General features: G+C 35.9%; 1 protein-coding gene across 2 annotated transcripts in view; it reads left to right on the top strand.

The window, feature by feature from the left end:
- The window catches only part of KDM4C (lysine demethylase 4C), a 245,200-nt gene that overhangs the window by 118,616 nt on the left and 99,962 nt on the right, over positions 1-26,622 (top strand). Inside the window, exons 9-12 of one of the 2 annotated variants that reach the window (XM_050986882.1) lie at positions 6,338-6,531; positions 9,553-9,791; positions 11,941-12,302; positions 14,076-14,187. In XM_050986882.1, coding sequence (XP_050842839.1) covers positions 6,338-6,531; positions 9,553-9,791; positions 11,941-12,302; positions 14,076-14,187 — 907 coding nt within the window. Of the gene's footprint in view, positions 1-6,337; positions 6,532-9,552; positions 9,792-11,940; positions 12,303-14,075; positions 14,188-26,622 lie in introns of those variants that run through there. The other variant, XR_007780436.1, reaches the window with a different exon arrangement.

The raw sequence follows: 26,622 nt of genomic DNA, 5'->3' as shown, positions 1-26,622 counted from the left end.
CATGGTTTTGCAAGAATTTATCACATGCTTTAGAGAAACTTAATGAATGTGATGGAGTCTGACATGCTTCACATGAGGCTTGGCCAGAACTTTTCCTTCTGATTGGAATTTCATTGCATTCTTCTTCCCCCAGACAGAAGTCATTATGTATTGTGACCTACCATTGATAATATTAATTTACTGGTTTTAGCATCCATTAATACAATGAACTAGATGCTAAAAGGTGAAACCTGAGAAAAAATGTAAAAGAAAATTTTAGAATATCTCAAAATACTTATTAAAAATAGAGAAAAAATATTTAGAAAAAATATTTTCTGAACTTCAAAAAGTAATTTATAACTTTATAAATATACGGACAAGTCACTAGTCCATTTTCTGTGCTGTCTTTAGGACACAGCAGTGAGGACTATCCAACAGTTCTGAGGTTTATACAATAATAGTATTTAATCTTCAGCATAATCAGTCCCTTAACTTTGCCATCTGTAAATGTAACCATATTTTTTAATCATGACAACTGGACTTGGAGCTCTCTAAAAATTGTAGTTGTGTGGAAAAAAGATTGAATATTATCATCTGGTTATATTGCCATGAATTGTCAGTTATTGTTAGACCCAGACCTAAATTTAAAAAAGACTTCTGAAAATCTTGACAGTAATTTGACTTGCTGTATCACACTAACTGGTGATGTTAGTTGTGAGACACATACTAATTGTACCAGAAAATGGCCTTAAGTATTCCAATGGAGTAACAGTTTATTTTGACTGATTAATTGCTATCCAAAATAAAAGAAAATTTCCTATTCCTCAGCCCATTTACTCATACCAGATGTATATCTTCCCCTTTAATCTGCAATGTGTCATGTTCTAATTTGAGGTTTCCCCCAGGGGCATGTTTAGAATAGAATTTTAAAATTGATATCCTATTGATTTTCTTTTGATTCTTGAAAATAGAGAAGGAATGTTTCCTTACTAGGTGTCCTGTTACATTATCTTAATGAAAATGTGTTACAGGTCTCTCTTTGCTGTAATTAGTGAGCTAAGAATAATGCAGTTTATCAGAGATTGCTGTATTTGGGTCATTTGTGAATTCCTTTTTTATGTTTGATAATAGTAAACTTTCTGTTAGTAAATCCATGATAATGGCTGTCGTGTTTGTATGAAAAAGGTAACTGACGTAGTATGTATGTATGTAACTTACGTAGTATATGTATTAAGTCCTGCACAACAAGTTTTTTATAATTATATATATACATTTAAATATATATGCAGACACATGTTATTGCACAGACTGTTTTCTTACTTTAGGAGCTGTTACAGAATTGGGCAATTTTGCTCTGTTGCAGATGGAGTTTAATTTCATTGAAATAAATTTTAATTTTGCATGTGCAGAATACGAACATTTTAAAACACAGTAATTGGTAGGCAGATAAAGATATGGGGTAGAATCTGTTACTTTATGGATCTGAGAAAGTGAAGTCCAGAGGTACTAAGGAAAGAACAGAGAGCTAAGAGAAGGATGGAGCAACAGCAGTTGACACACAGCAGAGAGATAAAGGCTCCAGGGAGGGAGTCTTTTTGTATAGACATCAGGGATGGATGGAGAAGTGAATGTGAGTGAAACAGGAGAAAGATTCAAGCTAGAAATACAGGTTGAAATCAGAACAGAAAAAAAAAAGGTTAATAGTGACTTTTACAGTGACTCAGTCTTTCAAGGAGTAAGAGTTGTGCCATTAAAGGTACCACTGTAGGATAAAGAGGAAGAAGGGCTGTGAGGTGGAATATTTAAGAAAATATGGGTTCCTTTAGTTGTGTCTTGTCACACTGTTTCTGTTATCCAGCTTTCAAAGGAATGGGAGGAAAATGACCACATTTTTGTAATGCTAACAGATGCTGATGTAATCAATTCTATGTAATGCAAACTGATTCTTTTTTGCAATAATGTGTTGGTGGCATTATGTGTAAACATAAATGAAATTAGAAATAGGAATTAAGAAAAAAGCCAGATATTTTGTAAGGCACTATTTAATATTGAACTCTTTGAAAAACATGGCAGACCATTTCTGTGTGCATATATTAATACAAATAATGAATTTAAGTGTAATTTTTTCTATTATGCAAAACACCATTCTTTAACATCTTAAAGAATGGTGTTTTGCATTTGTATTTTTGTTGTGTATGACACGATGTGTCAAAGAAAAGAGTGTACTGTCTGTTATTTTACCAAAAAAGGAAAGCTTGCTTTCTCAATGCTTGTACAGATGGCTAACTGCTACCAAAGGTTTCTACAGCGCTGCTTACAAGTTGCCAGAAGGTTCGTGTGAAAATACATCACAGCCTGATATAATAGCAAAGGACAGTTACTGGTACCAGGATTTATTAAATCCTGTCCTTTTAGCAAACCGTGCCTGTCAAGCACTTCTACAGGCAGTCCACAGGAAGCAGTTCCAGTCACAGCACCTATAAAATATTTTTCATCAAAATGCATTTTTTGCATTGTTTGGAAATTCATTGAAAGTATTGTGAGATTGGGATATAGTGCATTGTGGATGCAGGTTGTGGAAACAGGACATAAGATGAAACACACAGGACAAAAGAAGCAGGACGTGTTAGCAGATAACCAGTGCAGAGTTAAGCAAGCAGTAACTCAGGTCAAGGAAAGGCAGGGATATCCATGTATCCCTGTGGTGTTATTGGTTAAGCAAGAAGAGCAGGATGTTACCTTACAAGGAATGTTTAAGGTCATTGGATGGTTGTAGTGTTAACAGGTCCTATAAAAATGCCATGTTGGGCCAAATAAATCGGCTTCTGATCATCAATCAGTCATTCCTGCCTCTTGAATCCCAACAAATGGTGTCCCTGTTTGGACATGCTTAATTGAAAGTATTGCAAGAGTGGGATATAGTGCATGAAATAATTGATTGAGTACAATTGAAGCTGTGTAAAAATAATCTAAATTATTTAAAGTGTTTGTCTCCAATAAATACATCATTGCTGCTGTACTCTGAAGAAAGCTTTAGTCATTAAAAGAAGTGAGGAAGGAGTATCACTGAAAAAAACCTTGATTTGATAATTTCGGGGCATAGTTACAAAGTTGTTTCTGGTACAAAGGTTGTGACATTTATCTATTTTATTTATTTATCATCTGCTGCCTTTTACATGGGAGGTAGTCCAGTTACTTAGATTTCACATTAAATTAAAAAAATATACCAAGTTTAAAAAAAAAAAAAAAACAGAAAAAACCAACCACCACTGAATACTTTAGAAGACAGGAAAATGTCTGGTTTGTGTTTTTCCCAGGAGCCTTCTTCAACAGAATCACATTTAGTTTTGTTTTAGAGAGGATCTTGGAGTCACTTTTTCAAGTTAGGAGCAGGAAGTAACATAATTGCCAGCTACAAGCCAGTCAAATAAGAAATCATTAAAACCTGTAAAAACCATCACCATCACCACCACCACCACCACCAAGAAGAAGGAAAGATCCTCCAGATTATTTATCAAGACAACACCTTTTGTGTTTGTGATATTTTGGTTTTTTTTCCTTGAATCATTCAAGGAAATATGAGTAGAAATAATTTTCAGAATGCATCTACTGATGTCATCTGATATGATAATTCCAAGTATTTCTACCCTTCAGTGCCTAGAAGCCCGTCTTCTGTTTTTTGGGGCAGTGATACTGTTGAGCATGATGTTATTCTGTTACTTTTCACTGAAAAGTATACTTCTAAAGTTTGAAAACTTAAAAAAAAAAATCTACTGTATTTCTAACACCTGTCTGGTTTTGTTAATTCTTCTGCAGCAGTTCTATTGAAATGAAATGGAAACTGATGAAAGATTACTGAAAGACAGAAATTATGTCCCATTTAGATGTGATTTTGTGTCCCATTTAGATGTGATTTGAGTCTTCTAATATCTTATTATCATTCAAGCATAGAATACATTTTATTTATAGATATATTTTCTTTCTTAATGCTTTAATGCTTACTTAAGTAATTATTTTCTGTGAAGGCACTGGAAGTCTTGGTGTTTAACAGCAAAATTTTGGCTTTAACCAAATTTCTTATTGGTTTGTTGCAACAGGGCTCAAATGTAAAAAGATTCTGTGCTTTGAAGGGAGAGAAAATCCACTACTGCTTGTCTTTATTTTACAAATTTCAATTTTAAAAGTTAAAAATATTACTGTGGATTTCTATGGTCTTTTCCAGTATATAGAAGTGTCTTCATTGATTTTTTTTTTTTACTGCTCATTGCGTCCAATCAAGGACTCTCTGAATGGAACATACTATTTCAAATATGTTTGAGTTTTTTAGAGTGCGTGTATAAGTGTGTATATGCATGTTGTTTGAAAAGAGAGCATTCAGATGGCATTTTGGATAAAAACTATAATTAAAGGCAGCTGCATAAAATTACAAGTTCAGTCTTGAATTTTTTTTCCCTTCTTTCCATTTCATCCTCCATTAGATGGCAGTGTTGTGAATATGCAGCATATCAATGCTGACATATTGAAAGGAAAGCAAGCATTTTTAATGCATCTCAGATGCTTTTTCATTATATATCTTGTGAATTTTAAGAGAAAGAAGGGAACTAGAAATGAGAGATGGAAATAGCAGATAAAGAAATCTGCATTTAGTGTGCAGAAACCTAGCTAGTAGGAAAGTAGCATTCAGTCCTTTGTGTGTTTCTGCTTATTTAAAAAAATGTAATAAAACTAGCTGTAGTAAACTATTAAGCCAGGCCATTAATTTACCATTTTTTCTATACACCTCTTCTTACCTGAAAAAAATAGTGTCTCAGTTTTGTGCTTTAAGAGAGTTATTTAGCAAAGTTCTTCCAACGTTTTTTTCATGTAAGACTATGTTTTAGCCAATCAGTTTAATTTCAGTTTGAAAAAAATTTGCCAAGGTTTTTGTGGCAAGGTTTAGGTAGTGTAGAGTTGCTTTAGTAGTGGCTGATAACCACCATCTGTTGATCAGGAGCAGCCCACACCCTGGAAAGAGCCAAATCCAAACTGACTCCAAAATGAACTTGCTACTGCCCAAAGTTGAGCATGTCAGCAACTCTGGTGGCATTCATTTGATAGCAAATTTAGAAAGAATAAAAATCACTCTGCAGCAGCTGTGAGAAAAAAGAGTGAGAAAAATGTGAAGGAAACATTCCTGCGGATACCAGTCAGGAATGAAGTAAAGCCTGAAAAATGGGTGTGAAGGAAGTTTGTTTTAGTTTTGTTCTTGTTTCTTACTGTCATAACCTCTTACTAATTGGCATTAATATATTTTCCTCAAGAGAAGTCAAAGATGGTAGTTGGTCAGTGATCTGCCTGTCCTTACTTAGACCCATGACATTTTCCATCTTATTTTCTCCCCCTGTCCTGCTGAGGAGTGGAAATGGAAGAGCAAGTTAGTGGACACTTGACAGTCAGCCAGGATTAACTCACTAGTTAATCCAGTAGTTTGTGTGCTGTAGATGTATTGATTTACTTAATATAGGTTCCTACTGTCAAGTATTTTTGGGTACTGGATACAATGACTTTAATCTGAAAATTGACTCAGCATTACAGTATTTCAAGTGGAGGCTCCTTTGCATTTTCATGACCATTAAGATTCTATTCAAATAGGACAAAAATACTCTATGAAGATGCATAAGAAAAACAATGCAAAAATTCTTTGTGGTCCTAAAGTCAGGGATTGGATTAAAGTTGATGAGGAAAGTATTACAGGTGATTCTAGAGTCTGCACTAGATGCTAGAGTCTCCACTGGGTTGGATTACATGGGTATAGCACAGCCTTTTAGACCTCAGACATAATATTCCTCTGTCGTGTTTTCTTTCTACTCTTTGTAGAAAAAAATGGGCAAAACTGCAACTTGATGTGGTACTTGTATGAATTTATGTTTTGAAGAGTTAGGTGCTGGGGCTGTAAATGCCTGTAAAGACCTTTGGGTCAAGGATACTATGTGAGTTACTTTTAAAAGTTGAATTCTGCTGTCACTCAAGATATGTGCAATCTCTGGATTCGAGGTAGCAAGGTTTGCTTAAAATTATCAAAATCAGCTAATAGGGCAGAAAGAATGCTATGGTTTCTTTTTGTTCTTAACCCATAGCAGTTAATGATACAATGGAGTGTCTTTAAGTACTTTTGGGAATCCTGGTGTGACACATTTGTTCAGATAGTGCTTTCATTTGAGTAATCCTCTCCTCTTGAAAATTGAGGAAAAGTGAAAAAGGAAAATACTGATTAAAGTATAATTGGTTTGTACATGTGGGATTTTTGTTCTGGGCTTTTTAACTGCAAACTGTGGCATATTCCAGTATGTCACTTACAAATACCTCTCTTGTCTTGCAGTGCACTTGTAGGAGAGACATGGTGTCAATATCCATGGATGTCTTTGTGAGGAAGTTTCAACCAGAGAGATATCAGCTGTGGAAACAGGGCAAGGATTTATATACCATTGATCATACAAAACCAACTCCTGAATCAACACCTGAAGTGAAGATCTGGCTACAGAGAAGAAGGCAAATACAGAACTTTCCCAAGAGGTATTTATGCTTATTTGCCATGTATTTAATTGTCTTTATATGATGCCAGTGTCCTTTCTGTTTCATTTTGGCCATTTCCTCTGATGTTCTCTCAGTTTTGGCCACAAGAGATTTTATTTTCTCATAGTAGCAGTGAGGGAGTGGGGCTTGGAGCTGTGTGGTTGTGCCTACATTGTTCTCTACCATACACATCACTGCTAGGGGACAGAAGTAAGGGATTCTCACTTCTGAGAAGGAAGGGGGTGTGGTGTGTACCCAGCTCCTCCCACCCCCCACTGGAGGGGCTGGAGGGAGAGGAATGGCTGCATGAATTTTAACTTTCAGCTGGGCTTAAACTATGTCTCATGTTTTCTTTTAATTCATTTCCTTTAGAAGACAAAAATGGTTTTTTTGCTTTCTGTAAAATTTAACTTAAAAGTTAAATGTGAGAATTTACCTAAAAAAGGTACCTTTTTTAGGTAATTTTTCACATACAACTTACAAGTGTACCTAAAAAAGGTAGTGATTATGGAGAACATCAAAATTCGTTCAAGTGTAGTAAGGGTTATTCCAGAGTAATTTTCAAGGTATGGATGGTTACCATTGTTTCTAGAGATCACAGCAACCAAAAAACAAGGGAGAATACTCCTAAGAGCTGAAAAGGAGATTAAACAGGAAAAACTTATCATAAAGCTGTGATAGAATCCCACCAGCTGTTTCAAGCCTCTAAGTAACAGCCCTCACTGCCACTTTACTCTAAGAAGGTAACACTGCCTATTTGTCACACTCTTACAGTGCTGCAGCCAAAATCTGTCTTTGTCTACCACAGGTCAGTGGCAGATCATAATAAAGGCTAAATCTCAGTTGGTGGTGCCAACATCATCAGAAATTTAGAAGAATAAAAGAAATTTAGAAAAATAAGGAAATTTAGGGGAATAAAGGCTCTCAGCTTGTCACTGAAGCTATAAAACCTTTGACCTTTTAAAGCAGTTTTATATCTATTTTATTGAGATGCATTTTGGTTTTGTTTTCATTGCACTTTTTTTATATGATTGTGCTTTCCTGTCTTACTTAACAGGATCTTTGTGGATTTTCTTCTTCATTAGCTAAAAAAGATCTGCTTAATTTCTAGCCAAAGGTGGCAGGTTTTTTGTTATTATGCTATTTTAGTGCAGCTTTTTGAGTTGGAGATAATAGTGATTTATTAAAGATCTTCCTTCTCCAAGGAATTTTACAGTACAGTGACTTTTTAAACTTGGTCTTACACCAAACTTCCTCATTTTTTTTGTAAGTTAATGTATGTCTTGAGGAAAAGATAGGAAAGTCAACCTGTAAAGTAAAGGACCAAATGGCACTGTAGTAGAGTTATTTTCAGTAACATTGTTACTGAAAATCTAATACTGCGTTTGTTCTGGGTAAGGGTAGTTTGTGAGGTAGAATCACTTCTTGAAGACAGCTAGTGAAGCAGCTGAACAGCCAGTTTGTTAGTATGTGTATAATACTGACCTGGACTTGTAGAGAGAATAATTCTGTTGTTTAACTAGGTGAATGCCATTCTTCCCTGTAGTAGGTTTCCCTGCATCTATTGTACAGCATAAATGCAGACTCCTATGCAGACCAGCAGTGATTCATTTGGTAGTACCATTATGGATAGATGTTTCAGAGTAAAAACAAAGACTTTCTAGTAATTGCATTGAAAGTTTTATCACAGGAGCACATGAGCTGTTTTATGCACCTTGCTAAGCTAATAAACACAATTGAAGTGCTGTTTAACTCTTGAGTCAGCTTTTTTTTCAGGCATGGTAACAGCGTGCATTGCAGAAGAGGATAAAATGTTTATTCAGCCTTTGTTTCTAATGTAATGTGTTGGTTAAAATTATCATTTTTATTATGTAATACAAGTTACAGCAAAGTGAAAAAAAAAACCATCTATGGGAATCTTCATGAATATAGTGACAGGGAGAGCTTATCTCTGACATTTACAGCTGAAATCCATTGCTGCTATATGACATTTAATAACTGCATGTAAATAGTAATAATACTTTCTGTTATTTACAGTGTGAACTGATGGTTCTCTCATACTTTGGCAAATTTTTTGGAAATTTCTATTTTATAAAGAATGTGTTGAAAGATACACTTTTGTAGACACAGAATAAAATGTAAAGGGCAGGAAAATGTTTTTCTGGAGATATGTAGAATCTAAGATGCAAGACCTTTGTAAAACTCGCTTAAAGCTTTGTAAAATTCACCTGCGATAGCAGTGCTTTTATGTCTAATGTGTTGTGAGCTTTGAAACCTGCTGTATGATGACCTTGAATACTCTTCTTGTGTCACATGGTTGAATTTGAAACTGGACTATTTCCTATTACATTTATTCTGAGCATATAAATTATGAACCTATTTTTAATGAGTTTGCCATTTCTCCTGCCTTAAGTGTTCCCTTGTATATCTGAGGGTGCAAAAACTTACACTCGGTCTTTAATTTCAACTTCATTTTCTAACACAGAATAATTATAGATATTGCTTGATATTGTAGCCTTTCAGAATATTTGGTGATCATAATTTTTACCTTTTACAGATGCTTGTTGGTTCTGTTAAAACTCATTTAAAAACTTCAGAACAGGTCAGCTTTTATGAGGATATTCAGACTAGTCTTTTATTAGCACTAGGGTTTGGAATTATCACCGGATTTTACTGCTACTGAAAGAGTTTTGTCTTTATTATTCTTGTAAGGATAGTTATTTTTTGGGCTCAAAAGAATGATTTATTAAAAAGCCAGTTTGTGTGCTAGTTAATTAATAGTTACTTAAAGACAGTTTTACTTTTAGAATTTAACAACTTTGCCATGGAAAAGATTAGCAGGTTAAATCCAATCAATTGGTAATCTATCACTTAATAAATTGTAGCACTATCTCAACACAAAAAGGTGAAAAATTGTCAGTTTTTTACCACTTTAAACAGGTGAAAGGGACATATATTGGTAGATGTTTTATCTTATCCAAGACAGACTTTCTACTCTGACAGCAATATCTCCTATAACAGCTTCCAGCACACCAGATCTCGATCTAAAAAGCTTAAAACTCCAGAGGACAAGAGAGTATCTGCTATGGTAGCTGATGCAAAAATCATAGTGACTGAAGCAGCTGCTGATGGCTTCAAGGTCAATGAAGAACCAGAAAAAAAAGTGAGAGTGGTAAACACAGGATTGCCTTCTGGGGAAGAAGAAAACAGTAGTAGAATGCATCCGGATCAGCATTTATTGGATCATGCCAATGTTTCAGGTGAGATAAGCACTGATTATGTTTCACATGTAAGGTGTAGGCTGTTTATACTCTAATGTGACAAATCAGTGGATGTTAAACTAAAGTATTATTCTACAGTACCATACTGAAATATTTACACAGAGAGTTATTTGTGCCAAGCAGATTGATATTTGGTAAGAAAGAGAAAATACCAAATTTAATGTTCTTAATTGAGAGTGATACCACCAGAACTCTTTTAAATGCATTTTAAAGATCAAAAAGAGTGAGGCTTTATAAATTATATTTCTTCCGTGGACTCATATATGTTAGAGCAAAATGTTTTTTGATATGGAAATTTTAAGAATGTCTTAACACTATTCGAACAGGACAGAAAATATATCCTTGTGAGTATGCTACATGTATTTGCATGATGAACCTACAAATTTGAAGTGTTCTATACCTGTGCACAACAATGTTGTATTTTGAGCCTCCAGATTCCCTTTAATTTCCTCAGGAGCTGTCTGACAGTTTAAAGGTCTTGTCAAAGCAAAGATTTTTTTTTTTTTTTTTTCTCCACAACCATTTTTATTGTAATATACTTGGTCTATTCTGAACTTAATCTATTCTATTTCACATTCCATTGTAATTCTGATATAATTCCTCATTCCTGTTCATAAGGCAAACTGGACTTTTCATTTCAATTTTAGAAGTTCCTATATTGTTTTATATTACTACTGAAAATTCACTTTCAAATTGCATATAGATAGTGTTTTAATTATTGTGAATATTAATAGTTATGTCAGTTCTTCCTTGGAGGTGATAATCACCTTGATTGATTCACATAAAGATACCAAGACATTGCAATATGGAAGTTTAGGAATTTCTCTACACAAATTGTCTGGTGCTCTATCGAAGCATATCCAGTCAGGTCTGTTCTAGCTTTTTTTTTTGGTTGTTGGTTTTTTTTGGGGGTGGGTCGGGGGAGGCTTGGTTTTGGTTTGGTTTTTTTAAAGGTGGTATTGCTTTACACCTTCCCAGAACTTTTAATAGAGGTTTGAAATGTTCATGGCTACAGAGAAAATAGTATTAGCACCCATTCTGTGTTTATGGGCAAGGGAAGGAAAAGCAGTGAAGAGTTGAGCTCTGCCCTCTCTCCTTTGTTCTCATAAAGTGTGGTGCCTGGACCTTTGTAGGAAAATGGACATTTTTAGATACGATAGAATCAGTACTCATGTTGAAGATAGTTTGCTCTGCATTGTCTTAACTAGTATGTCCATTGTTGTAGGTTGAGGCAGTACTGTTTGTGCCCAGAGATTATATGTTACTATTGTCTCTGTGTTACTAAGTTTTATATTCATTGGACTTGAAAAGGAAATTTTTCAGAAAAAAACAAGTTCAAATAACCTTCATGAAGAAAGAATAGCAAGGGATTTAACAGAAACTGTTTTCTTTAATATCATGGGTGTGCTGCTGAATGAGAATTCAGTGCAATGTATGCTAGAGTTCTTCAGGAATGTTTTTGAATGACCTCTCTAGCCCATTGTTCTGTCTTTCCAATGCAAGCATCAGCAGAAGAAGAATTTGTATAATGTAAAATCCACTCAATTTCACTCTTCAATATTACTTAAATATACAATTATGCTAATTTTTTTAAAAATAGAATTATGCTAATTGCTTTTCATTTTTAGACTGATGCTGTTGTTTGAAAAATATTTCTGGTATCTATTTGAATTATGTCTTTGTAATTATATACTGTTAATCTTCGGTTATTTTCATTTTTAAACAGGCATAATAGGTATAAAATGCAGGGTAGAAGGTTCAATATACCAGCCTTTTATATTTTTTTCATTGACTCACAGTGCATGTAGACAACCTGAGTAAAGACTAAGGAAGCTATGTAGATACTGATTATTTTAAATTAAATGAAGACCTGCTACAATTCAAATGCAAAATACTGATTAAATGATCAAAACTATATTTCATACTCTAAACTCAAACCATTTACATTTAATTTATTCTTTGATAAAACCTGTGCTCCACTTTAGTGTATGCTCTTCCACCAAATAGTTTTCTGTATGATTTCTAAATGAGGAACCATGCTTTTAATTTGAATAATTTAGATTGCTGTGAAATTCAATATGGTAATGTAAAGTGGCATTTATTAACAAATCATATTCTTCATTTATAGGAAGCATCCCTTCTGACTTAATTTTGAACCCTGTTCCTGTACTTGAGAAACCAAAAATGGAAGATGAGGACAGGATAGATTCCAGTCATTCTTCCTTTATGCTTGAAGATTCTGTGGCTAGCAAGACTGCTTCTGATAGATGTAGAAAAGAAGACAGTTTGAAATCTCAGAATCAATATGCTTCATCCATACCATACCATAAAGGAGAGGGACAAACTTCTGAAGCAGAAAATCCAGATAGAGAGGAAAGTGTCTCGACAGAGGATGGTATCAGCAACCTAGAAAGTTCTGGAAGTAGTTTGGAACATGGAGAAGTGACCATTGTAAAAAAGGGTGAAGAAGACAGAATGGAAGTATCTTGTGTATGTGAAACAAATTACATCATAATAATAATATATTCTTGATTTACTGAAATATGAATGAGTGTTTTTCTAATGAGACCTGATATCCATATTAAAGTATTTAAGAATATGCATGATTTTAATCAGATGATAATTTGAACATGTTTTGAAGTGTTTAGTCAAGAGTGGCAATTTTGATCCAAAAGCAGACTGTTTTTGGAGTTTTCTTATTGACATATATTTCCCTGTTATATTAGATGTCTAGTAATTTCACTTTATATTTGTGAATCTGAAGTGTCAGCAACTATTCTCAAAGCTATTCCCAAATTCACTGCCGGCCAATATGAGCAGAGCTATGAGCTTCACCTGCTTACTATTCTTGAATTTTGGAAATGAATTGAAATATGTAAAGGAAACACTTGAAGGAAATAATCCCACTATTAAAAGGAATATATTTTCAATTTTTAAACAGTAGGTTTTAATAATGTTTTCTCTTTGGGCCACCTACGAACATGGCCTTTTTTCCCCTCTTGCTATTCAGCTATGATGCCTGGTCAGCTTCGACTTCAGGATGCAAAGTGAAAAATTAGGCTGTGGTGGTTGTCAAGTAGCTTTCTGAGTGGTGAGCTGAATCTCAAATTGGCGGAGGGAAAGCAGGAAATCCACTGCCAAGTTGCAAGACTTCATGGGGAATATATTTTAGAAGCCAAACTAAAAATCATTCTGACTCTTCCACATATGTGAACTGTAAAGATTTTTTTCAATGTTGTAGGTTTTGATCATCTTGGATCCAGCCTTTCCACCATCATAAAAAGCAGTACAAACATCTCAGTGTTTAATTAACATGTATTAGAGATTGTATCTCTTCCTGTGCCTTTCAACTGCATTATATTTATATATTACGTTTCAGATTTTCTGTAGTATTACTGCATGTTCTTTCTTTCTCTTTTAAATGAAGAAATGTACTGTACAAATGCAATTTAAAAAGCCTGACAGTTCCCTTTTTACCTAATTACTAACTGTTCTAGACCGTAAACCTGTACAGTACTTTGACCACATCTTCTGCCCTTTGTTTATCATGGTAAACATAATGTTGTTTTATAATTTACTTCAAGGGGTATGTGTATAATCTGCTAGGTTGGATTCAGGGTCTTGAGGCACAGAATGTTGTGGTTCATAAAAGTTGTGTGAAATTCAGTCCTTCCCATGTCTATGCCAATGTCCTTGCCCTTCCTCTGGTCCTGAACCTCCAGACACCATTAGAAACTCGTTTTCTTTGGGATTCCTCTAGTAGCACTTTGACTTTGAAGTGTTGGCCTTAATTCTTAAAGCTTGAATAACTTTAAACTTAATGTACATAAGAATATTTGAGGGAGGAAATAATTTCTTCATATACTAGATCAATATGTTAATAATTTATCAGGACTCTTGATTTCTTATCTCAACTCTAGATTTTTTTTTTTTTAATTTTTTTATTCTTGAAGAATTTTGGAATCTTTCACAAGCTAAGCCAGTGGGTTTGTGCTTCATTTTTCTAGCCACAGTTAGTGGCTGTATTGTACTACAGGTAAATTATATCTAAAATGATTTGTGTATGACAAGGATTGCAGTTCTTAAATTAAAATATATATTCTTAATTAGAGGCAAGTGTTGTATTGGTGCACTAAAGGTCCTTCAAGTATGCTGTGGTAGTATATATAGACTTTATATCTGTGCTTTTTTACAGAAGAATGTTTATGTTTTTCATAATTGTGCAGAATTGCATACTAAATTAGTTGTATCTGTTCCTTTCAGTCAGAGGAAGTTGAAACAAAGAAAATATCTAAGAGTTGGCGTCATCCACTACATAAACCCCCAGCTAGATCTCCAATGACTTTGGTTAAACAGCAAGCAACTAGTGATGAAGGTGAGTGGACTATTTAATACATTTTTCTGATGATAATTTTATGGTCTTATGAGACCGATATATAGGCATTTGGAGAGTCACTGCCTTGTGCAGACAGGCTACAAAATCTAAGAAATGTTCCCAACACAGTGGTTTCCTTCTCTGAAGTAAATATGAAAAGTAAATCTGCTTTACCCAGCAATCATGTATACAGCCACCCAAAGCTGATGAATAAAGCTACTTTATGTTATCAAGTGTGACTTGTGGAGATTCTAGAAACGTGCATCAAAAGAATAGATCAAAATGGAAAACAAACACATTCCTTTTTCATATCACTGTACCATTTTAGTTCAGTAAACCACAAAAGTTTCAGGTGCTGTTTTCCAGAATCTCCTCAGTTAGCAGAACTGTAGTTTAGTTCCCACACTCCCTTAGATAGTTTGATAATCTGGAGCTGATGCCGTGTCTGTGACTATGGGTCTGATTCTAACATCGCATACTTCAGTGTTTACCTGCAATTTTTACCTGATTTTTTCCCTCTCAAATACATTTCATTAAGAGTAGCTGTTTCTTACAGCTGCAGATAAATTTTCTTGACTTGGGAGACGGCATGCCTGTTAATTGATTCTTGTTGTAACTAAGCAGTATTATACTTTCAGTCGGCAAGTTAGGCATTGTTGAGCTGACTGCTGTAGGTTCAATTGACCTCTCATCAATACATCTCCCTCCTTGTTCCAACTCTGAAGTAATTGATTTGTGTCTTCTGCCTCACTAGTTTTAGAAAGCTGTACTTTCTCTTTCATTTTTTATCTGAGCTGCAGCTTTGCCAGGCATGATACTTCAATTAGCTGTTAAGTATCTTTTGAAAATTACAGACAGCTTAGACCCATGATCTTTATCATATATGTTTGAATACCTTGAGGGCTAGACAGAGCATATTTCAGAAAATGTTATGGTAATTTACAGGATGGTATTAATATTAAGTTTCATGTAGTAAAGTAATTAAAGATTTAAATATGTAGTAGGTTGCAGTAAAAGTGCTCTTTTTTAATTAGAGATTAAATTCCTTTTGCCTGCTGATGCTTTTTCAGCATTATGGTTGAAACATACTGTGGATTTCCTATTTACATGGATTGTATATGATATAATCTGGCTAGATGATGATATGACAGTTTTGAATCAAGGTTTTTCTAATACCAAGAGATTCTCCATCTCATCCAGTAGTTTGCCAGCTTCCTCGTGTATTAATGTTTTGTGAAAGTGGCAACATCCTGACAAGAAATCATATACCTTAAAGTCTTTCCTCTTTCTTTGATGATTCTCCTTCCAATAGATAAGGGTGTATTTTTTTAGGAAAGTAAGAGCTGTCTTAGAGTCAGTAGCCATTAAACCTGCTTGCTGATTGAAGGAAGTAATTAAGAGTTTTTTATTGGAGATAGCAAGTTTTGGTATTTCCTAGCTGGAATTACTATTATTTTCATGCATCTGTCTCTCATTGTAATGTAATTATTGGCTGACTTTTGTAAGAACACCAAAAGAGAAATGGTAGCATTTGGGTGACAGGAGGTTTACATCCAAGCCAGAGATTGAAGAAGTGATGAAGGAGACTGGCAAACTGTAGTCTCATTAAGTTACGTGACACACAATGGCATGAGGGCTAGATCATTTTCTGATTTTTTTTCAAGGTTGTTTGTGTCAGATACTAGGGAAGTAATTGGTATCAATGTGCTTATGATTACATTTGTCTTTATGAAGGTGCTTCATCCATATTCTGCATAGTAGTTAGTAGAAATGTAATTCAGCATTCATACTTAGTTCTTGTTCTCTGTGGTTTTGGGCAAAAATGATGCTGGCTGAGACTATGATAGTATAATCTCTTGATACAGTAATTTCTGGTTGTGTCACAAGGGGGATTTATGTGTTATACGTTAGTTTGTATTTTAATTTATCTGGGTCCAGTAAAATAATAACTGCAAACAAAATAAAGGAATAAGATACGGGCTAGTGTTGTTGTGAAAAGAAATTGAGGCTTTTTACTTGATCTGTAACTCGTATCACTTTCCACAGGTTAGAAAGTGTTCTGATGGTCTGTAGCCATTTCTAATACAGATAAGATGTATTCAGATTAATATATTTGAAGCCTTTGAGCTGCTAGGGTTCTGTTTAGAAGTTTCTGTGATTAGAGGTGATCAGTGGATGTTAATAACATATAGGCAGCATTATTTGACACTGTCAGCCATTTCAGAATTGTAATTTTGCAAATAGAATATTATTGTGTTGAATGGCCTGCTTAAATCTTAGCAGGAACTTTCTGAGATCACTTTAAATACTGAGTTCTTTGGCAGAAATGAATTTTTTTTACAGGATCACTTGGACATTTGAGTTTTTTTGCTTTCTTTTTATCACTGTATATTCTTACATATGTTGTGTATTCCTTTATGAAAAATAATTAGGTTAATTGATTATTTGTTGTCTATTGGTGTTATTTTTTTCACTCTCCCTGAAGCCTTCCCTTATGTATGTCTGAATTCTTGTGGAATTAATGCTTAAAAAATTGAGCACTGAGAAATACTAGGGGCTGGGGAATCAATCCTAGAAATTGTAGCTCAAGTTGCCAGTTCAGGAAAGTGCAGCAGTACAGTGTGGGTTTTATGTCACACTCAACATACTAACAATTTTTATGTAATGAACCTTGGTTTTCTACTCAATGCTGTATGTTAACTTGTGGTAATAATATTGTCTTGTATTTAATACAGTTGTACTTCTACTCACTTAAGCAATAAAAAAGCAAATTCAGCAGAAGGAGCAGGCATACTAACTTTGCATGCACATTAATTGGTCCCAGAGATTTCTTTCCAGCACTGTTTGGTCACACAACATTAGAAACTGTTTTTAGATTCAAGTTGACTAAAATTTCCCATTGCCCTAAATGATATAATTATAGTGTATAGACTCAATTCAGTATGGGCCTCTTTTTTTTATGTTTTTTAGCATTTTAAGTATGATTCAGAATTTCATAGTAATTTTACTTTCATTAGTTGGTAAAATAAGGAAACAGAAAGAGTGAACTTCTGTAAATGGAAACAGTGGCTTCTGCTATGAGAAGAAGCCTTGGTTTTTACATTCACTGTCAGCATCCTGTGAGATGTGCTTGTTTTTATATTACTAATCAAACCATTTAAGTCTTGTTTAGTAACATCATAAATAGGCTAAGCCTACTTAAAGAGGGGAAAATCACACTTGTAGATGCAGTTACTGCTATTCTTTTGTTTCAGAGCTTAAAATGGGAGATTTTTTTTGAAGATTCTCACTTACTTCAGAAAGAAATGTTTTTTCCTGCTGTTGCATAGGTAGATAAAAATTTGCTAACCAGTTGATAGAGGCATGTTTATATTTACCACATTAGTATTAAAATTTCCAGTATTTCTTTCCCTCCTATAATGTTTTGTTGAATGAAGTTTTACTTCTTTAAAATACTTTGCTTTTGTGTGAGTATGGGTTAATCAAGCACATAATTTATGTATGTTTTTCATATATTATCATCATTTAGCACAAAAGAGTCCAGCACTACCTACACCTTCAACAGTCTTAAGTGTGCTAGAAAAATGCATTTGCTGTAATTTTCTCTGGTACCTGTATTACTTCTGTTATTTTTCAATTCAATTTTCAAGGTATGATTGATGTAATTACAAAAAAATCTGACACTTGAGAAGTGTGGGGTGTTCTGAAGACCCTAAGAAACCTTTTATGAAAGTCTGGTATAATCTTTAGTAGGTATTTAGGAAAGGGATGTGTTAAAACATCAAATAAATACTTTTCCTGAATTTCCAGTACTCTTGTCAACCTTTGGACCAGCAGCTGATCTCCAGAAATGGCAAGAACTGACAGCTTTGATTGTTACCACTGGCGGCTCTAGTCCCTTGACATATTTCATGAGTAGCAGTTTTCTTTTAGTGGACACCTGCAGGATCTAAGATTGGTTGGTATTTTGATCAAGAAGGGAATACGAACCAGTTCTTCTAACATTTATCCTCATTTTCTGGACAGTGGTACATGCCATCATTGAAGAGTCACTGTTCTCTAGATGAACCTTGCAGCTCTAATTGTGCTGCTTTCTTAGCTTAAAAATATGGTATTTTACCTCCTAAAGGACTTGATAGAATTACAGTCTTGTGTAAAAAGGCATGTATAATTTCTTATCAGGTGTGTCAGAATTTGATTTCCTGCTGCATTAGCGCAGCCTCTCAGTTGCCTTCTCAAGTGTAGCAGTGGAGTTGGTATGCAAACTGGATGTGATGTTTACCAAGGAGACAGGTATCCCTTCTGTGGGGTGATCTTTTGCAGCTGAGCTTCTCCATAATTATGGTCCAAAGGAAAACACAAAAAACCTATGACTTGCATTTATGAGGGATTAATTCATTGATGTATTGTTGAAGAGTATTGCCTAGTAAGTTATTCTAGTAATAACTTGAGTTTTTCAACTTAAAAAAACCCATAGCCCATAGTATTATCATCGCCTTTGTCAAAATCTGAAGCTGCATTGTAAACCATTAGTATTGGAAGTGACTTAATTTTAATGTCAAAGGGATTTTGCTAATTGTCTTGGCTGAAAACTGTATGTAATATATATATATGTTAATGTACAAAATAATGAAATTTAATAAATTGAGTCTTGGAGGAGTTTAAATGCAGTTGTTTTCTAGAGTATGAAGTGTTTATGAGATATTTGTTTCAGTGATCTGCAGGAACTGTAGCTTGAAGATACAAATTTGTAATTCTAATTTGGGCATTGATTTGTCATGAATTTGGATCTGTGATTGAGTGTGTTTCGCGTCTTCTATACTTAACTTATAACTTATATACTGAGCTTATTAAGAGGTCTTGGTTCAGTGGAGAAGTTCTGGATGATCTTAACTGAACACATTCAAGTAACCTTGTTCCTCAAATTTCACTTGTGTTTTGCCTAGAGGAACTTGTGCTAGAATGATATATTGATGTAGATTAAATTTGTGCTACTTGAGAGATACAAAATAACCATAAAATATGTTTTCCCCACTTGGTACTATTTTTTCTCTTTAGAGTAGCATAAAACAGGAGTATGCTCTAACATAATAATTGAATATTTATTTGATCATATAGCATCTGGCAGTGTGGTCAATGATGTTACATTTTAATTTCCAAAGTAAGGAAGTACCACCAAGTAATTCTCTTGTATCTGAGTGACTTGTTTTATTAATAGGCAGGACATGCCTGATGATGAGGGAGAAAGCTTTCGTTTTTTCCTCTTCTGTACAGATGTGTACCCTGGAAGACTATGGTGTTTAATTATTAACTCAGTAAGTGTGTAAATAGATGTCAGTATCAGTTCCTAAAAATTCTAATGTAATTTTAGTTATTGATCAAGTTTTGTTGTCCTAAGTGCATTGACCACAAAGAGATTACATTAGAATGCAAAATTTGAATTTTTTTAATAAGAACTTTGAAAAATTACATAAGAGAATGGAATTGAGAGAGGAGCTGTTAGTAAGTGCTATGAATTAAAGCTTTTCAGGAGAGCAGATATCTGCTAATCTTTAGCTTGTAGTTTGGACTTGTAGTGGTTTTGTACTGATAACTATGTTTTTGCTAATAGGCTGTGCAGTAGATTCCAGCAGATCTTTTTGCTTTGATTTTGCTGAGATGCCTCTTTGAACAGATTTCTAAATACATGTGCAATTATTTAAATTTACACAGTGCAAAGGCAGGTAAAATTACTGGAATTGCTTTAATACATACATATATATATATATATATATACACACACACACACACACACACACACACACACACACACACACACACACATATATACAATAAAGGAAATTATGAGACCAGTATGCTGTAAATACTTAATGTTGGCGGTCCATACAGATTTAAGAACATCTCCGTTTCTATGGCCTCCTGTCCACATTTTAAAAAAGTTGCCTGACTAGTGGATCACCTCTAAGCTTTGTTTCTGTATATGGTAAATAGCTATTTCTGGAGAAACTGGAAAGGTCATGAACTTTAGTATCAGTAAGAATGTGTTGCTTGTGCTTCAGCTTAGGTAGCCTGAATAAGTAGACGTCTTTGACAATTTGAACTTTAACTTCTAGGGTTAAATTCTTCATTCCATATGCTCAAAAAAGTTGTGCACGTGAAATGCAGCTATTTAGGGAATGCTATAACTGTAAGATTGGTTTTTACCCCTTGTAATTGTTTGGTATCTTTATGATCTAGTGTTTCAAATAGAGAATTATTATGTTGCAGAAATTAGTAAGCAACCAAAAATGGTTATTTTCAAAAATAACAATGCTATGGTTCTGTAAAAGTAGTTTTACAGATAATTTAAATGTAAACTGAAACTCTATGCTATGAGTCCTCAGAGCTTTCTCTAAGTTAGTTTATTGGAATCATAGCAGTGTAAATCAAATACGTCTTAGTTACTTTGCAGTTTGTTAGAGAGAAAGATTGGGGTCCAGTACAGCCTGACAGGGTCATTTTACGTGTTTGACATATTGAAAATGCAGTATAATAACAATTTTACTTTGTGTAAGTTATTCTGTTTAACTGTTTCTTTTACTTGTTTTATTGTGCTGTGTTAATTTCTCTTCTAACTTTTGTGCTAGTGCTCAGCAGTAAATACCCAGCAACCTGTGAAGCCCTGCTTTTCTCTCCTTTCTTCAACTTCTTATAATCCTTCAGGTTTTCATATTCATCTGAAGTATCGGTGGGATCAGTGCTTCCTGCTTTCCATGAAAAATCATGGTCATAGTTTTCCCATCCCACCTTTTCAAAGTTATTGGTGAGATTATTCCAGCCTTTGCTGTATTTATACTAACTTTCTTTACTGTTTTAAGTGGTAGTGGTCCTGTCTGCAGCCAGTCTTAATTACAGTGAGATTTTTCTTACCAGATTCTGATTTGTGACTAACACCAAAACAGAAAGAATGTTTTTGCCAAAGTAATTCTTACTCTTTTAATGAGTACCACTCACCCTCAGGAAAAGCCTGCTGACTGTGCCTGTTAATGTAAGATTGCAATACACTCTTACCAAGTTCTTCAAGATATTCTCTGTGTGGATGGTTTAGTGAATAATACAGGATTTTCATACTTGAAATTACATGGGATTTCAATTTAGCAGAGTGATACAGCAATGCACCTAAATTACAGTGAAGATACAAATTATGTTTAGCAGAGCATTGAATTTTAATATGCAGTTCAGTCAATAATACAATATAATAGATATACAATACCAGTACAAATTACATTGAGCAAAGTGTAGCAATCCCAGTACACAGTTCAATCACAAAACCAATGTGAATTTGATTATGGGGCTCTAATAGTATGCTGCAGGAAAATCAGAGTATCCCAGTATCAAATCTTCCAAATCTGTCAAATTGTCTTAAAAATTTTTGTTTTCTTTTTAATGCTGAATCTTTCAAACTTTTCAAAACATTTTCAGATCTGCTACAACTGATGTCTTACACTTCTTTATATTGAACTTTCTTTTTATTTAAGCACCCCATTACTTTGTTTTTGGAGCTAAACCTGACTTGATCCAGGAGCTCTTCGGCTTAACTTCTAGAGCTCTGATTCAATATAGATATTTTTTCATACAATTTTTATGAGAACTGAAGTATTAATAGCTAATTTGGCAATTAGGCTCTCTAACCAAAAGAGAAGTTTGTATACGTACTTCACATTACTTGTACTCAAAGGTCCCATACAAGAAAGGAAAGTTCTTGAAAAGTACAATAAATTAAAGAGTTTTCTGTTCATATTTTGCTATGAGATCTATATCTTTCATGACTGAAAAAAAAAGACAATTTTTGAAACTAAGTTTACTGATACACTGCTGGAACAGTAAAGTTTTCAAATACAGGACTTTTCCCAACTGTCTTCTTTTTTATTTTTTTTTTTAAATTTGTATTATTGTTTTCTCCAGGACATTTCAAACTCTAGATATTGTCTCCCAGGGCTGAGATTATGCTCAACTACCTGAAAAATAACAGATGCTTCTGTGCTCTTCGTAGCGGAGAATGCGGCTGTGCAATGCCAGGAAACATCAGTGGAACATAACCCCAAGCAGCAAAATCATTGTTGAGATTGGCAAAAGCAAATTGTACTGTATTAGTGTCTATGGCTTTTCACATCTGCTGGGTTAAATCAGCAAATGCTGGCAACAGCCCATTCTGCAAATGGCCCAAATGTTTTCTGCCTGATAATTTGAGTTTAACTTAGTAAGCAAAAACCATTCAAAGCATTAGCATTGTGTGTTGGAGCAAGTTTCCCACAAACTGTTAAACCAGTGACATTAGTGGAAACATTCATTCACTTACTCACTTGGAAAGCAGCATAGTGACTGTTTAGAAATACTTTGCTATGGAAGGAGTTTCCTTTGTATCAAAACAGATCTGGGCTATAATTTTCTTTTTGTCTACACAGTTTGTATTAATGAATTGTTTCACTTTTCTTAAATATGCCAAAGAGTACAGATGCATATGAATATCACATAAATGAGAGCTGGTATTTCTGAAACTACATTATAGAGATTAATTGATCCTATAGAAATATTGTTTTCAGGTACAAATATGATAGCAGGAACTATCATCAAGTTTAGCATTGCTAATCACCTTGTACTGTCAGTAATACTATGGCTGAATTATATGTGTTGTGGTTTAAGCCCATCTGACATTTAACACACTGTTGCTCGCTCACTCACTCCCCCACCAACCAGATTGGGGACACAGTTGAAATATTCTTGTACCACTCACTGTCAGTGGCACAAGATGCAGTAAAGACCTTGATGCTGTGCAAGCACTATTTGGCAATAACAAAAACATCTCTATACTATCAATACCATTTTCAGTACAAATCCAAAACACAGCTCCATACTAGATACTGTGAAGAAAATTAGCTCTACCCCAGCCAAAATCAGCACAATATGATACAGTAAGATTTATATCAGCTGCTATGCATTTGTTTAAAGTCATAATTGTAGCATCTAGTGTTTCTGCTTTTCTGAAAAAAGAGCACTTGGTCTAACCCCTTAGGAAACAAAATATTTAACCTGATTATGGATTGTATCTGGTAAAGTAATGCCACAAAAACCATATTTGCAGTGAAGTAAAAATGCCCAGAAGGTTTAGGGTATTCAAGCTCTCTGAGCACTCTTAGTGGTCACAATAAGATTTTATTACATACTTAGGAATAGGCTGCATTCAATCATCCAGTTAGTACATTTTTTGACTGGTATTAATCTGTTTTAGACTTCACCATGAATGTGTGATATATTTACAGCCAGAAACATAACAGAAGTTACTAGAAATGGACTTCATTCATATAAGAGTGTTTAAAAACCATGTGCATACTAACAGACTTGCAAAATAAATATCTTTCATTGATATTTGTTAGTGGGTCTATGTGTTATGCATGAATGTGCAATCTCTTGAACAGTGCTGTCAATTGAGGTGCACATTTCCCTGTCATGGCTAACAGGTTCAAATCCTGTATTTTTCTTTAATTCTCACTGACGGTGAGATGTATTTTGTACTGTAGTTGAGTTGAAAGTTTCTGTATGGAAGAATACTAAGGATAATTTATTCACTTTTGTCTTGATTATTCATCAATTTGAAATGTATGTTTCATGATGAAAAGCTGAAAAAAGTTAAACCAGAATTCACAACAAGTTCTGTTGTGCACCGTGCAGAGTCCTGTTCATGACTTAATGTCACCGAATTGTGAAGAAGTGTCAGTGACTTGATTAGTCAGTGGGTTACAGCAGACACAGAAGTCAGGGTAGATTCCTGTCGTGGGGTGACAGCCTTTATCCCAATATCGTGTGTTGTGTCTGGCATCTGCGCCTTTCTCCCCCCCCCCCGGCCGTTTTGCCGCGGCGAGGCGGGGCGGGAAGGGAGGGGGTGAGGGTGACCGGGCACCTTGGCTTTTTGCTGGTTGCTTGCTTGCGCCTGCTGCTTTTTGCTGCTTGCTTGCTGGCATTGCTTGCTTGCTTTCTGCGCTGTTCTTTTTTTTCCCCTCCTTTTCTTTCGTTCCCTCTTTCTTACCCTCCCCTGAAGATACTGTACCGTCTCCGGACCTGATCTGGGACGTCCAGGACCCCCCAGAGTCTGCGAGAGAAGCTCAGCACCCTCCACAGCACTGCCTGGTTTTTTTTTTCTTTTCTTGTGTTGACGATGCAGGAGAAGGACCCTCACCAAAATCAGAGGCCACATCAAGGGGCACAGGTTCTGGAGCCAATACTGACTCCTTTTCTCTGAAGGACCTTAGAGGCTTAAGAAAGGATTACAGACGACAACCTGACGAATCTATAATTAGTTGGTTAGTCCGCCTTTGGGATGCTGCAGGGGAGGTTACGATTTTGGATGGTACTGAAGCGAGGCATTTGGGATCCCTGTCACATGATCCTGTCATTGATCAAGGTATGAAGAGCAGGGCTAGCCCTCACAGCCTCTGGGAACAGGTCCTGGATAGTGTAGCACAAAGATACTTATGTGCAGATGATCTCTATATACAGCAGACACGTTGGAAGACCATAGAACAGGGAATCCAACGCCTGAGAGAGATGGCGGTGGCAGAGCTCATTTTCTCAGATGATATAACAAGTAGGGATCCGGACCTGGTACCATGCACACCTGTAATGGGGAAGAAACTTGTGCGACTTGGGCCACCTGAATACGCTTCTGCCCTAGCAATAATGAAGCGGGATGATACATATGAGACTGTGCTCGATGTGTCAAAGAAGCTTAGAGCGTATGCAGATTCTGTGCACGGCCCAACTCATGCCAGAATTGCAGCAGTGGAAACCCGACTGCAGAAACTAGAGGACAAAATAGAGGAGAATCATAAGAAACTCTGAGAAGAGATTAAGGAGGACCTTATTCAAATCTCGGCTGTACAAATTAGAAGCCCTGGTTAGAAGCCCCAACGTTGACGCTCCTTTGATGGGCAGAGAAGGTACACCCCACGGGCTGAGTTATGGGCCTTTCTGCACGAGTCTAGAGAAGACATGAGGAGATGGGATAGAAAACCCACCGCTGCTTTGGCACAATGGGTGCGTGATTTGAAGGAAATAGGAAGTATCAGCAAAAAGAGAGCAGCTCCGGTTGCTCATAGCCGAGATGTTAAGTATGATGATGATGATGACATGTCCGATCCCCTTGAAGGAACTTCTAAGGCACACGCCCAAGGAAAGAAGGACAATCTGGCTTAGAGGGGCCCTGCCTCTAGCCAGGAAGAGGCACGGGAAAACCGGGTCTTTTGGAAGGTGTGGATCAGATGGCCTGGCACATCAGAGCCTATGAAGCGTTGGTTGACACTGGATCACAGTGTACCTTAATGCCATCGGAACACGTGGGGACAGAACCTGTTTCCATTGCTGGAGTGATGGGGGGATCACAACAGTTGACTTTGTTAGAAGCTGAGGTGAGCTTGCCTGGGAAGGAGTGGCAGAAACATCCGATTGTGACTGGTCCAGAGGCTCCGTGCATTTTGGGCATAGACTTCCTCCGGAATGGCTATTACAAAGATCCTAAGGGATTCAGGTGGGCTTTTGGAATAGCTGCAGTGGAGATAGAGGGTATTAAACAATTGAATACCTTGTCTGGACTATCAGAGAACCCATCTGCCGTAGGACTCTTGAAGGTAGAGGAGCAACGAGTGCCAATTGCCACCTCAACAGTGCACCGCAGGCAGTACCGGACGAATCGAGATGCCGTGATTCCCATCCACAAAATGATCCGAGAGCTGGAGAGCCAAGGGGTGGTCAGTAAAACCCACTCACCCTTTAACAGCCCTATCTGGCCTGTGCGAAAATCTGACGGAGAATGGAGATTGACTGTGGACTATCGTGCCTTGAATGAAGTGACTCCGCCACTGAGTGCGGCTGTACCGGACATACTGGAACTGCAGTACGAGCTGGAGTCCAAGGCAGCAAAGTGGTACGCGACCATCGATATTGCTAACGCGTTTTTCTCCATTCCTCTGGCAGCAGAATGCAGGCCTCAGTTTGCTTTTACATGGAGGGGAGTGCAGTATACCTGGAACCGATTGCCCCAGGGGTGGAAACACAGTCCTACCATCTGTCATGGACTGATCCAGGCTGCACTAGAAGAGGGTGAGGCTCCAGAACATTTACAATATATTGATGATATCATTGTTTGGGGGAACACGGTAATAGAAGTGTTCAAGAAAGGAGAGAAGATCATTCACATTCTCCTGAAAGCCAGATTTGCCATTAAGAAGAGCAAAGTCAAGGGACCTGCCCGAGAAATCCAGTTCTTGGGGGTGAAGTGGCAAGACGGACGGCGTCAGATTCCTACGGATGTTATTAACAAAATCACTCCTACGTCCCCACCAACTGATAAGAAGGAAACACAAGCTTTCTTAGGTGCTATAGATTTCTGGAGGATGCACATCC

Source organism: Serinus canaria, chromosome Z (genome assembly GCF_022539315.1).
Source record: "Serinus canaria isolate serCan28SL12 chromosome Z, serCan2020, whole genome shotgun sequence".
NCBI lineage: Eukaryota > Metazoa > Chordata > Aves > Passeriformes > Fringillidae > Serinus > Serinus canaria.
The sequence above is the reverse complement of the archived record's forward strand: the minus strand, read 5'-3'. Positions and strand labels throughout refer to the sequence as shown.